At 40.3% G+C, this 13,038-nt stretch overlaps 1 protein-coding gene across 1 annotated transcript in view; it reads left to right on the top strand.

The window, feature by feature from the left end:
- Positions 1 to 11,045, top strand: part of LEKR1 (leucine, glutamate and lysine rich 1) — a 224,946-nt gene extending 213,901 nt beyond the window's left edge. Inside the window, exon 12 of the mRNA XM_068988656.1 lies at positions 10,632 to 11,045. Within this exon, the coding sequence (XP_068844757.1) occupies positions 10,632 to 11,045 (414 nt within the window). The remainder of the gene's footprint in view (positions 1 to 10,631) is intronic.
- The last annotated feature ends 1,993 nt before the right edge of the window (positions 11,046 to 13,038 follow it).

Genomic DNA, 13,038 nt, shown 5'->3' with positions numbered 1-13,038 from the left:
CCTCCACTAGCTTTGTTCGTAGTGATGCTTTCTAAGGCCCACTTGACTTCAAATTCCAGAATGTCTGGCTCTAGGTAAGTGATCACACCATCATGATTATCTGGGTTATGAAGATCTTTTTTGTACAGTTCTTCTGTATATTCTTGCTACTTCTTAATATCTTCTGCCTCTGTTGGGTCCCTACCATTTCTATCCTTTATCCAGCCCATCTTTCCATGAAATGTTCCCTTGGTATCTCTAATTTTCTTGAAGAGATCTCTAGTCTTCTCATTCTGTTGTTTTCCTCTGTTTCTTTGCATTAATCGCTGAGGAAGGCTTTCTTAACTCTTCTTGCTATTCTTTGGAACTCTGCATTCAGATGCTTATATCTTTCCTTTTCTCCTTTGCTTTTCGCTTCTCTTCTTTTCACAGCTATTTTTCAGGCCTTGTCAGACTGCCATTTTGCTTTTTTGCATTTCTTTTCCTTGGAGATGGTCTTGATCCCTGTCTCCTATACAATGTCACAAACCTCCGTCCATAGTTCATCAGGCACTCTGTCTATCAGATCTAGTCCCTTAAATCAGTTTCTCACTTCTACTGTATAATCCTAAGGGATTTGATTTAGGTCATACCTGAATGGTCTAGTGGTTTTCCCTACTTTCTTCAACTGAAGTCTGAATTTAGCAATAAGGAGTTCATGATCTGAGCCACAGTCAGCTCCCGGTCTTGTTTTTGCTGACTATATAGAGCTCCATCTTTGGCTGCAAAGAATATAATCAATCTGATTTCGGTGTTGACCATCTGGTGATGTCCATGTGTAGAGTCTTCTCTTGTGTTGTTGGAAGAGGGTGTTTGCTATGACCAGTGCATTCTCTTGGCGAAACTCTATTAGCCTTTGCCCTGCTTCATTCCGTACTCCAAGGCCAAATTTGCCTGTTACTCCAGGTGTTTCTTGACTTCCTACTTTTGCATTCCAGTCCCCTACAATGAAAAGTACATCTTTTTTGGGTGTTAGTTCTAAAAGGTCTTGTAGGTCTTCAAAGAACCATTCAACGTCAACTTCTTCAGCATTACTGGTTGGGGCATAGGCTTGGATCACTGTGATATTGAATGAACAAGATCATTCTGTCATTTTTGAGACTGCATCCAAGTCCTGCATTTCGGACCCTTCTGTTGACCATGATGGCTACTGCATTTCTCTAAGGGATTCCTGCCCACAGTAGTAGATATAATGGTCATCTGAGTTAAATTCACCCATTCCAGTCCATCTTAGTTCACTGATTCCTGAAATGTCGACATTCACTCTTGGCATCTCCTGTTTGACCACTTCCAATTTGCCTTGATTCATGGACCTAACATTCCAAGTTCTTCTGCAATATTGCTCTTTACAGCATCGGACCTTGCTTCTATCACCAGTCACATCCACAACTGGGTATTGTTTTTGCTTTGGCTCCATCCCTTCATTCTTTCTGGAGTTATTTCTCCACTGATCTCCAGTAGCATACTGGGCACCTACTGACCTGGAGAGTTCCTCTTTCACTATCCTACTATTTTGCCTTTTCGTACTGTTCATGGGGTTCTCAAGGCAAGAATACTGAAGTGGTTTGCCATTCCCTTCTCCAGTGGACCACATTCTGTCAGACCTCTCCACCATGACCCGCCTGTCTTGGGTGGTCCCACACGGCATGGCTTAGTTTCATTGAATTAGACAAGGCTGTGGTCCGTGTGATCAGCTTGGCTCGTTTTCTGTGATTATGGTTTCAGTGTTTCTGCCCTCTGATGCCCTCCTGCAACACCTACTGTCTTACTTGGGTTTCTCTTACCTTGGACATTGGGTATCTCTTCACGGCTGCTCCAGCAAAGTGCAGCTGCTGCTCCTTACCTTGGACGAGGTCTCGCCTCCTGGTACTTCCCTTGCAGCCTTTCTCAGGAAGCTCCACAATGAGGGAGTAAACTAAGAAAGGAGAAGACACAGGAATCAGGAAATGAGCATTCCAACACAGGAGAGAGGTAGTGGGAATCCCCAGGACCAGGACGATGGTGGGAAGAAATCCAAGGATGACAGCAGTGCAGCAGACTTAGAGAATAACCAGACTGAGTTCAGTAAAAGAATGGCAGATTTTTAGAAGTATGTCTCTGAGGGAAAAAGAAAGAGAATGGATAGATTACATGGAGTGCTTCAATGTGTTGAGAAGATATTTACACTTCTCTAAGTAGATTTGGTGAAAAATTGTTTATCAACACCTAGAAAACTAAGCAGATAAATAATGGGATAATAATAAACTCCAGAAGGGAACTGTGAAAGAAAGGAAATGTAATCATAGTACACTGCATGGCTAAGGTGTACATATACTTATATACTATAATCATATAAGGTGGAATATAGATTTGACTAAATTGTGGTGGAAATTGGGAAGGTTTTTCAATAAAATTGTGATAGGAGCCTCTCCTAGGGGAGCAGAAACATCTTCTAATGGAAGGTGAAACAACTGTAAGGAAGCTAAATCCTCATCTTTCATTCTATGAAATCAGTAGATAATGACTTCAAAATTGAAAACCATGAGGTAGCTATATACTAACATTATTTAGGACTGTGGATATAAATATCATTAGAAACAGCTTAAAAACCTGAAAATGATTATTCCTAGGAGGCAGAACCTAAAAGTGTGAAGAAGTAAATGCTTTATTTCATTATAATATTATAGTATTATTTTAATCTTTAACTATGTATAATAAACTAATTTTTTAAAATAATTTAAAATAATGGAAAAGAGTAAATGATATAGAGGACCTGACAGATAGGGAAGCAGAGGAAAGGATAAAGGACAAAGTTATAGAAGAGAATACAGGAAAGTTATAAGTACAGCAAATAAACAACAGAATATGAAACTTAATGAGATATTTTTTAAGATTAGAGAAAATTTTAAAATAAAGACAAAGCAGATTCTAGCTTAAATTTTAGTAACAGGTACCTGAAACATTTCTGTTTATTCTTCAAGTCCAAACAAAAGGAGTACTCTTCAGTGAACCCACAGAATCTACATCCAGCCTAATACAGCTGGTTGTTTTTGTTTTTTAATCTTTTTCTACTGAAGTAGAATATATATATACTCACACACCTACATATATATGAAGTGTTATATTTGATGGGATGGTCAGAGGTCTCTCTGAGAAGATAATATTCAAGCAGACCTGAAGTAAGAAAAAGAACATTCCAGACAGAGTGAATAGGAAGTGCAAAGGCCCTGTGGCAAGAAGCATCCTGGGAACCTTTGAGAAACCACAAGGAAGTCAGCAAGCATTGCTGGAGCTTAGTGAGCAAGGAGGGCGTGGTAGGAAGCAAGGTTGGAGGGGCCAATTCATGTGGAATCTTTGAAGGCATTAAAGACTTTGGACATCTTCCAACTTTGGCTTCTCTTCTGAGCATCCCTTGGACTGCAAGGAGATCAAACCAGTAAATCCTAAAGGAAATCAACTCTGAATATTCATTGGAGAGACTGATGTTGAAACCGAAGCTCCAATACTTTGGCCACCTGATGTGAAGAGCCAACTCATTGGAAAAGACCTTGATGCTGGGAAAGACTGAAGGCAAAAGGAGAAGGGGGTGACAGAGGATAAGATGGTTAGATAGCATCACCAACTCAATGGACATGAATTTGAGCAAACTCCAGGAGACAGTGGAAGACAGAGGAGCCTGATGTGCTTCAGTCAGGAGTTGCAAAGAGTCGGACAAGATTTAGCGACTGAAAAACAATGAAATCCATGTTGGACTTCCCTGGTGGCACAGTGGATAAGAATCCACCTGCCATTGCAGAGGACACAGGTTCAATCCATGATCCAGTAAGATTCCGCATACTGTGGAGCAACTAAGCCCAGGAGCCACAACTACTGAGTCTGTGTGCGCAACTACTAAAGCCCAGGCACCCTAGAGCCTGTGCTCCACAACAAGAGGAGCCATCACAATGAGAGGCCCTCACTCCACAACTAGAGAGTAGCCCTTGCTCACTACAACTAGAGAGAGCCCATGCACATCAGTGAAGAACCAGTACAACCAAAAATAAATAATTTTTTAAAAAGATTTTGGATTGTTTCCTAGGTGTGGTGAAAAGCTACCTGACAATGTTGAACAAGGGAGTGACATGATTTGACTTATTTTTAGAGAATCACTCTGACTACTGCGTGGAAAATAGGTTGAAGGGGGCAGGGCAAAATGAAAGCAGAAAGACCTATTACAAGGTCCTTGAAAAGGTCCAGAAAAGCATTGTTGGTCATCATCATAAAGGAGGTGACAATTGGCCAGATTTGGTATATATTTGGTATATATTTCCTAGGTGGAGGTAACAGAAGTTGCTGATGGGTGGGATGATGAAGAAGGGTAAGAGGGGCCAAAGATAATGCCAAAGTTTGGTGTCTCAACAACTGAGTGAATGAAAGTGCCATTACTAAGATGGAAAACACTAGTTAAGGAATACAATTGGGAGGAATATCAAAAATTTGATTTGGGACGTGTCAACCTTAACATATCTGTTAGATATCCAAATGGAGGTGTTGAATGGACAATATGTTCAAGGGAAGACTGAGGAGAGATACTGATTTCAGAGACATCCACACATCCTAAGCCTTGGAACTAAATGAGGTCACCCAGGGCAAGGACTCTAAGGAATGAAAGTGTCTAAAGAAGGGAGCCTGCAACTTAGACTCATAATCTCCTGTACAAGAATTTTGATTTCAGATAGGTTTTGAAATTCAGTTTTGAATTGTTGAAAGTTAATAAGATGCATATGCTCCTGCAGATCCAGGGTAGCCTCTCCATTTGTTGTTGCTTTGTTTAATTGCTAAGTCATGTCCAACTCTTTTGAGACCCCATAGACTGTAGCCCACCAGGTTCCTCTATCCATGGGATTTCCCAGACAAGAATACTGGACTACGTTGCCATTTCCTTCTCCAGGGCATCTTCCTAACCCAGGGATTGAACCCACGTCTCCTGCATTGGCAGGTGGGTTTTTTACCACTGAGCCACCAGGGAAGCCCCTGAGTTTTAAAATTTTTGGTGTTGTCAATATTTTCCAAATGTAAAGTGAAAGTGAAAGTCGCTCAGTCATGTCCAACTCTTTTGAGATACCATGGACTGTAGCCTGCCAGGCTCCTCTGCCCATGAAATTCTCCAGGCAAGAATACTGGTATGGGTTGCCATGCCCTCCTCCAGGGGATCTTGCCAACCCAGGGATCAAACCCAGGTCTCCTGCATTGCAGGCAGATTCTTTACCATCTGAGCCACCAGGGAAACTCCAAATGTAAAGCCTATTTAAAAAAAAAAAAAGAAGAAGAAGAAGGCCTATTTATTTAGGAAATGTTACTAACATATCTGGTAAGGATGGATTTATGTAAACTCTAAGATTAAATTTTAGGAATACATACATTTGAAAACATAAATAGCTTTTCTGAAAGAAGAATATGCCTAGTTTTAGGATATGCATTTGTTTGTATATTTATTTGATATAGAGAAAAATGGCACATGTTTCTCTGGTAACTCCATTTATGAGAAATCAGTGAGTCAATTAAAAAGTGAGTAGTTCTCTGAACCTAATAAAGAGAACACTGAAGTGTCTTCCAAAGAGTAAAGGGGTAAATGGAGGCTCTCTGCCTTCCAGCTTCACAGGAACAGGGGCAGATGGGGTGGTGGGTGGAGAGGGACTGTTCTGAGGGGTAGGGGCCTCAGACCAAGGGTCTCCAGTCATGGAGAGGGAGATCCAGGCAAAACTGTCTTTCACGTGTTGGAGAGTCAGCCCTGGTATGGAGTATGGATGCCAAAAATTTGACAGAATGAGAAAAATATGGAGAAACTGTTTTTGTTGTATCTAATTAATGTTAATTAACTCTCAACTAAAATTAGCTTACTGACATAGAAAGTAAATCCTGAACACTATGTCTTCATGGCCTCTTCCTCTCCATTCTAAAATCTGCTCTTGAAGGCTATCAGTTCAAGGGACTATCGCCCTCCGTCTCTTCTGTTTTAGTATGTCTGCCATGGTTATTTCACAGTGTCCATTATGTTTGCAAGCATAGAAAACAATTTTAAGAACAACCCGCCTAACATCCATTTTGCTTCTTTCCTGGAAATTTATTCAGATTCTCCTCCCTGCCTTACCAAAAGGCCATTTCCACTGCAGTGTTTTGCCTGATCAGATTAGTTGAACAGAAGTCTTAAATGGAAGGTTGGGCACATCCTTTGCTAACACCCACTCATCTTTCTGGTTTCCACACCTTTTCCACAGAGTCTCCTTTCACCTCAGCTCCCCACCCAGTTGGCCAGCCACCCGCTCACCCTGGGAGAGATCTAGTTTGGGTTGGTGGAAACTGTAATCTGATCACTGCATGACTGGTTCAGACCTCACTGGGTATAAAGCATGAACAAAGACACCCATCTGTGCTGCTTCTTCACTGAGAACTTGCTTTCCTGGCATGTTCCCCCAAAATTATGCCAAATACAGTGGACTGCCATCACAAATGGAATTCTCACCTTCAGAATGATCAAGTTATCCAGCAAAGCCTTGCCTTGCTTCTTCCACTGTGTTTGGAATTGAAAGCAATCCAGCTGTCTCTAAGGATAAAAAAGAAAACAAACATAAAAATAAACCATTCTTACATTACAAAGAGTGGGGGAAATTGACCATTTTTTTTAATACTAGAAATTTCATACAGATGGTGAGCTAATTTATATTTTCATTTTGACATTTATTTTCCCAGTAGGAGTGCAATTAAGCCATATTTTAAGTCTGTGCAGCGTGGCCATCATCTGAAAATATTGTAGGCATATCTATAGATAATGTTCTCACCCAATTGGCATGGGTTAAGGACTCAGGAATGCTAGCTCCCCTTCTCCTCGACCATCCCAACCAAGGGGCACTTGGGATATGAACCTGCCGCATGAAAATTGACCTCCTGTCCTTCCTTCTTCCTATCCCTCCCCACTCAAGGCTACTTTCTACAGAACTGGCAAAAGGATCTTCCTTTATTGTAAATTTGACCATGCCAGCCCCTGCTTAAATAAATCTTTCAAGACTGCATATGGCCCTCAGAATTGAGTTAAAACTCTACTATTAGCAGGTTGTCAAAATCATCCTTGATCTGATCCTGCTTGCTCTCGCTGCCTCAGTCCTGGTCTCTCCAGTTCTCTGCACTCTGCCCTGGAGTCATACTAAGCCATGTATCTTCCCAAGATGTGCCTCTCGCTCTCTCACTGCCGGGCATTTGCATCACTGCCCACTCTGCCTGGAAAACCCACTGCCCCTCTTCATCTGACTCATGCCTTCTTTTCCATTTTGACTTACAGTTTAGTTGCAATCCAGTGATAACACTATTTTGCCATATTAAAATATGGCCAAAGATGCTTTTACCTAAAACTTTTAGAATGCTGTAGCTTCACTGATTATTCTTGTATTTGCCCATGATTTTCAGTCTTGCTGAACATGTTCCATCTTAGATATTTTCCCATGTTGTTCAATGAAAATACATATTAAAATTCCACAACAACCTAACCTGACAAAAACATCAGCAATTCCGTCTACCCACAAGTAATGATTCTTTTTCACATATGGAACTTTCCACTAAAGTATCTCACTGACTCTGGCCACATCCGTGTGTGCTCCTGTCATGCCCTGTCACATACACTCCAACTCTGAAACAGCAGTCCCCCAAACTTGATGTGTTCTATTTCATTTATTTATGCCACAACTGAATAAATTCTAACACCTGAACTACAAAATTGAGTTATAATCCAAATGTTAAAGAAGGTGGGTAATATTAAGTGTCAGAGGAGATACAGATATTGTGAGATTCATCTGAGATTTCTTAGTGTTTACAACAAAGACAAAATTGTAGACCTATCTTTGGATCCTATTCTCAGTTTAGAGGTTCTCTCAATTTGGGGAATAATAAAAGAAAGAGAATTTGTCCTTTGTTCTGGAAGCAAATAGCCCCAAAGAAGGATGAGTTCCAGAGCAGTGGGCCCCAGACCAAGGTGGTCAGCAGCACTTCCAAAATTCAGTCTGGAGTTGGCAGGTACTTTGCTCCCACTGTGCTTGTTACCGGGACATCTTTGGGTTCACTCCATCTTTTCGTTTTCTCCTTCAGTGGAGTTTCTCCTTGCCTGAAATGGCTTTTGAGTAACTTCCTTTGAAGATGTTTTCCACAGAGTACTACTCCTTTCCTTTGAGATTTGAATTTAATTTTGTGAATGGATTGAGTTTTCTTTTCCTTTTAATGAGAGCCCTTGTTGTCATATCGTCCATCACTTTATCCTTCCATAGTTGTGCACCTTTTATTCGTGTCACCCATTTAGCGACCACGTTGTTAACGTCTATAATTTTTTCTTTTATATATTTAAATAAAATTAACTCTTTCCCATAGCTTTCTTATTCGAGGAAATTTCTATACTAATTTATTTAAGGCCTCATGAATCTAACCACCTCAATACATTTTGCCTGCTTACTCTACTAGTAGACAAAGAACAAAATGCATTGATGATTTTTCCTTTTACAAGAAAGTTTAAATTTAGAAAAGTTGGACAAAAGCAGATGCAATGTCTTACTGTTTTTTATTGCTTCATTGTTCTGGAACAAAATGGCCTCTGCCTGCTTGGTATAATTAATTAGACCCTTAATTTAGGCATAAGCAGCTTGGAGCTGGCTCTAGCGGCAAGCAGGGGCCCCATCATTTCAAAGCTGGGTTACTCTCAGCAAATTACAAAGCAAGTATGGGCTTCAGTGTCTTTCTTGGTCAAACATAATTGTTGGGAGCAGAAAATGAGAAGACACCTAACAAGGCATTTTATTAACCTCTTCTCTAGCCCTCCTTCTCCTGCCTTTTCAACAAGTATTTCAGGAAGAGTTAAGGAGAACCAGATGATAAAGCCACAAACACCATCCTTGGTCTCCTGTTCCTTAAAAAAAAGAAAAAAAATTAACTGAAATTGAGTAACTAACCCCTATTATTTTTTAAAAAAAATATGTGAATATGTGGATCATGTATGTCTACTGCTAATATATGTAAATAACGAGAGTTTGTTTGACCCAGACATGCCGCTGATTTTATAGAATATTAGTGTGCAACTGTTAATCTGGAATTGCTCCATATTCTTCAATTTTGATTACCAAATTTGGAATCGAATGGAGTTCTGACTGTAATCACAGGAACTCTAATACAGGAAGATGCTACTTTCCCTGATGCTTTGTTTTTAGTTCTACTGACAGCAGATTAGTCAGTGAGCACTTAGGAGGACGCTTTCCACCGAACGTCAGCCTTGGGAATGCCTTGGCTGTTCTTTACAAACAAGCTAACCAGGTAGAAAGTCATTTTCAGCTGAAGAATCCTATAGCATGATCACTTTAACTGTAGTTACTTATTTGGATATCATTTTCTTTCTTTTTTTAAAAATATTTATTTGTTTCTTATGGCACACCGACTCTCTAGTTTTGGCCCCTGGGCGCCAGAGTGTGCAGGCTCAGTAGTTGCTGCCTGTAGGCTTAGTTGCTTTATAGCATGTGGGATCTTTGTTCCCTGACCAGGGATGGAACCTGCATCCCCTGCATTGCAAGGCAGTTTCTTAACCACTGGACCAGCAGAGAAGTTCCTGGATACCATTTTTAGTCATTTACTTTTCAATCTCTTTTCTGAGATCCTGCAGACATGAATGTCAGGATATTAGGTAGATCCAAGACCCAATTTTTACCACAGAGCTTGAAGTAATTTTGATGAATTCCATAGATGAAAGATGGCTATCATTCTTCAACTAGAAATGTAGAATCTCAATATTTAAAGAAGTTGTAATGATCTCTAGTCACATATTTGAAGTTTATATTTGCTCCACTACTTCCCAGTCAAGTGAGATTCAACCCTTCAGAGTATCCTTAGACAGCTCTGGCTACTAAAAAATTCTTCTCTCTCTTTAACCCCCATTGCTTCTACCCTTGGCTCCAACCTCTGTTGGGGATGTAAGAAGCAGCTCTACTCAAACTTACAATGGTGCAAACTTCTTGAGAGCAGGAACTACAACCACTATAGCTTCTAGTAACTTGATATGTGATTGCTGAATGAAGTTCAAAGCAGATTTTGTTCTTCATTTTGATATATATCTCACAAAAGAGCAAATCATCAGTATTAAGTTCTGAGAAAGCATCACATAAAATCACTGATTTTATTATCTAAATGCTACAGCTGATATATTTTATTCTCTCAATTTTCTAATTTAAGCAATTTTTATCTGTCTTATGTACTGTCTTATGTACCTTCATTATAAAATAGCATAATGACATTACAGATATTTATTAGACATCACATGTGCAGGACAGACTGTCTCAGGCACAGAGGAGTTGAAACCCTACTGAAGTAGGCATTCTGGGTTCCAGCACCACTAACATCTGAGTGACCCTGATTCTTGATTCCTCTTCTGCAAACTGCAAGGGTTGAACCAAATATTCTCTTAAAGTTCTTTCCATCTTCACAAACCATTTGCATTTTTGACTCATTTGTCCCTGTCAGAGAACACAGACCTCTGATTTCCAGTTCAATTATCAATTTATATTGTCAATAACTGTCCATATGTCCACTATTAAAAGCTATGGCTGCTTTTTCTTTCCTTTTTCTCATTTCAGAACACTTTTCTTCAGGAAACAGTGCGTAGAGAGTGTGAAGAACGCTTTGAACTGACGGAGGCTTTAAGTCAAGCCAGAGAACAACTCCTGGAGCTCAGGAAGCTGAGCGGACAGTTGCCACTGTCACCGTGCTCCCTCAGCCTGGGCAGCCTAACCTCCTCTGCTGCAGCTGGGAGTGGTCAGGGAGAGAGAAGGCTTGCAAGACTGAACTCTGAGAAAGTAATCAAAATCCCTGGCCTGCCTGGAGTGTCGAAGCCCACCACTTCTGCAGCTTTTTCTCAGCCCAACAGGGTCAGCAGCTTAGGTTTGCCCACAGTCCCCCAGCCACATCCTCCCCGGGGTCGACCATCTTCAGTCAGTGAGACCAGGCAGAGACTGGCTGCTATTCTGAGGAGGAGACTGAGTCAGCAGTGATGGAGCCGAAGTCAGGGGCAGCTCCACACAGAGTCTCTATCTTTCCTGGAGTCCAGAGCCCCACTGTAATTAAGAATGACAAACTTCAAATTATTACTGCAGACTGAGAATGCATACTTAAGGATATTTTTAACAATTGGACAAGCTAATGAATTGTGAAGGCACATTTTCTAAGAGGCCCTTGAAACTGCAACAGATAATGAAGTTGTTGGTATTCCAGAGACCCAATCTCTGTATTTATGTATTGTGTGTTTCGATGTGCTCTATGAATATGCCCTTTTAGAGATCATAGGTAAAATTTTTCACCCTTAGCATCTTTTCTACTTTTTTGCACTATTACAAGCAGATCTATTTCTACACACACACACACACACACACACACACACACACAAAAGATTATATTGGTTTTGTTGGTGTTTATTCATTTGTTTGTTGAATTGAATAGGTTAAATAGATGAAATTAGCATTCCAAATAGCAAATGAAAGGACTTTAGTCCTTAATTTGGTCATTTTCAAACTGCTTATTAGTTCAAATATTCACAAACTTCATCATCACCAAATTTTCTCTATTTCACCTCACAATCTAATTGGTTAATTTAATTTCTTTTTAAGCAAGGTCAGATGTAATGATAGGTAATCTTCAGGAAGACAAAAGGACAACAACTCCTGTTCAAGAAAAAGATGGGTTATTTCTAAAACTATGGAGAAGATTTTAGATAACAAGGAGCCTAGCCATGAAAGTATTATTTGGTAGAGATTTTCCCCATTAAATGCTCTCTGGTACTCCAGGTCAAGTTTTGGGTTTAACTGGTATTCAGTAGCTATTATGTAGAGAACTAATTCAAAACAGTTTAGTAGAGGCACATAGTGCTAATTTGTGATTCAAATTTTATTACCCCTGAAAATGGTCATCTTGTTAGCATGTTTTCTATTTTCAGAGTGAAAAATTAAAACCAGAAACCAGACCAACTATTTTATATAATCATAAAGCTTTAGGTTCCTCCTGTTTTGTAAAAGGCAACTCTTTACCTTATGCTATATTTGTCTATCCTTTTCTCCATATAATAAACATGTATTTTTCTTCTATAACTGATTTTATTCAAATCTTTCATCTGACTGCATCATGGATTCCCAGGCTTCTTACTCTCAGATTAGGATGATACTAACATATGTGAAATATGGCACATAAAACTCTGCTGTTTGGCCACCATGTAGATGAGAGAATCTAAAGATACCTGGAATCCCTCCCATGTGCAAAAAAAAAAGTGTTACTAAGCCAAATCAAGTCTATCTCCAGTTTTTCAAAGGATTGTTCTAATCAATCCTTTCAAAGGATTGATCTAATCTAGGGTGTTTCCAGAAAAGGCAATGGCACCCCACTCTAGTACTCTTGCTTGGAAAATCCCATGGATGGAGGAGCCTGGTGGGCTGCAGTCCATGGGATCACGAAGAATCAGACATGACTGAGCGACTTCACTTTCACTATTCACTCTCATGCATTGGAGAAGGAAATGGCAACCCGCTCCAGTGGAGAATTCCAGGGACAGAAGAGCCTGGTAGGCTGCCATCTCTGGGGTCTCACAGAGACGGACACGACTGAAGCCACTTAGTAGTAGTAGTAGCAGCAGCAGCAGCAGCAGCAGCAGGGTGTTTTAACCTCGAAAATGTCCACATCAGGTCCATGAATTTCTCTGACTAGTTTAAGTGAGCACATCTTGTGTAAAGGCTTACAATGCTTACTTTTGTTTTACAGGGATTAGCATACTTACAGTGCATTAGACAGAGAACATATCATCTAATGGTGGTGTGCCAGAGAGGATCTTAGAGGTCACCGCCAACAATCTTTATTTTTGGCAGTTTATTCATGTTTTATTGACGATTATACGCTCAGGCCTTGACTGTGCACGTCTACGGTGGGTATGGCTGCTCCTTCCAGGGCTGCTTCTTGGTCTCCAGGTTCTCTTCCTGCTTGTTGAAGCAGTGGTGCATGGCA

Source organism: Capricornis sumatraensis, chromosome 1, assembly GCF_032405125.1.
Source record: "Capricornis sumatraensis isolate serow.1 chromosome 1, serow.2, whole genome shotgun sequence".
Lineage (NCBI taxonomy): Eukaryota > Metazoa > Chordata > Mammalia > Artiodactyla > Bovidae > Capricornis > Capricornis sumatraensis.
Note: the sequence above shows the minus strand (reverse complement) of the source record. Positions and strands in the feature narration are given on the sequence as shown.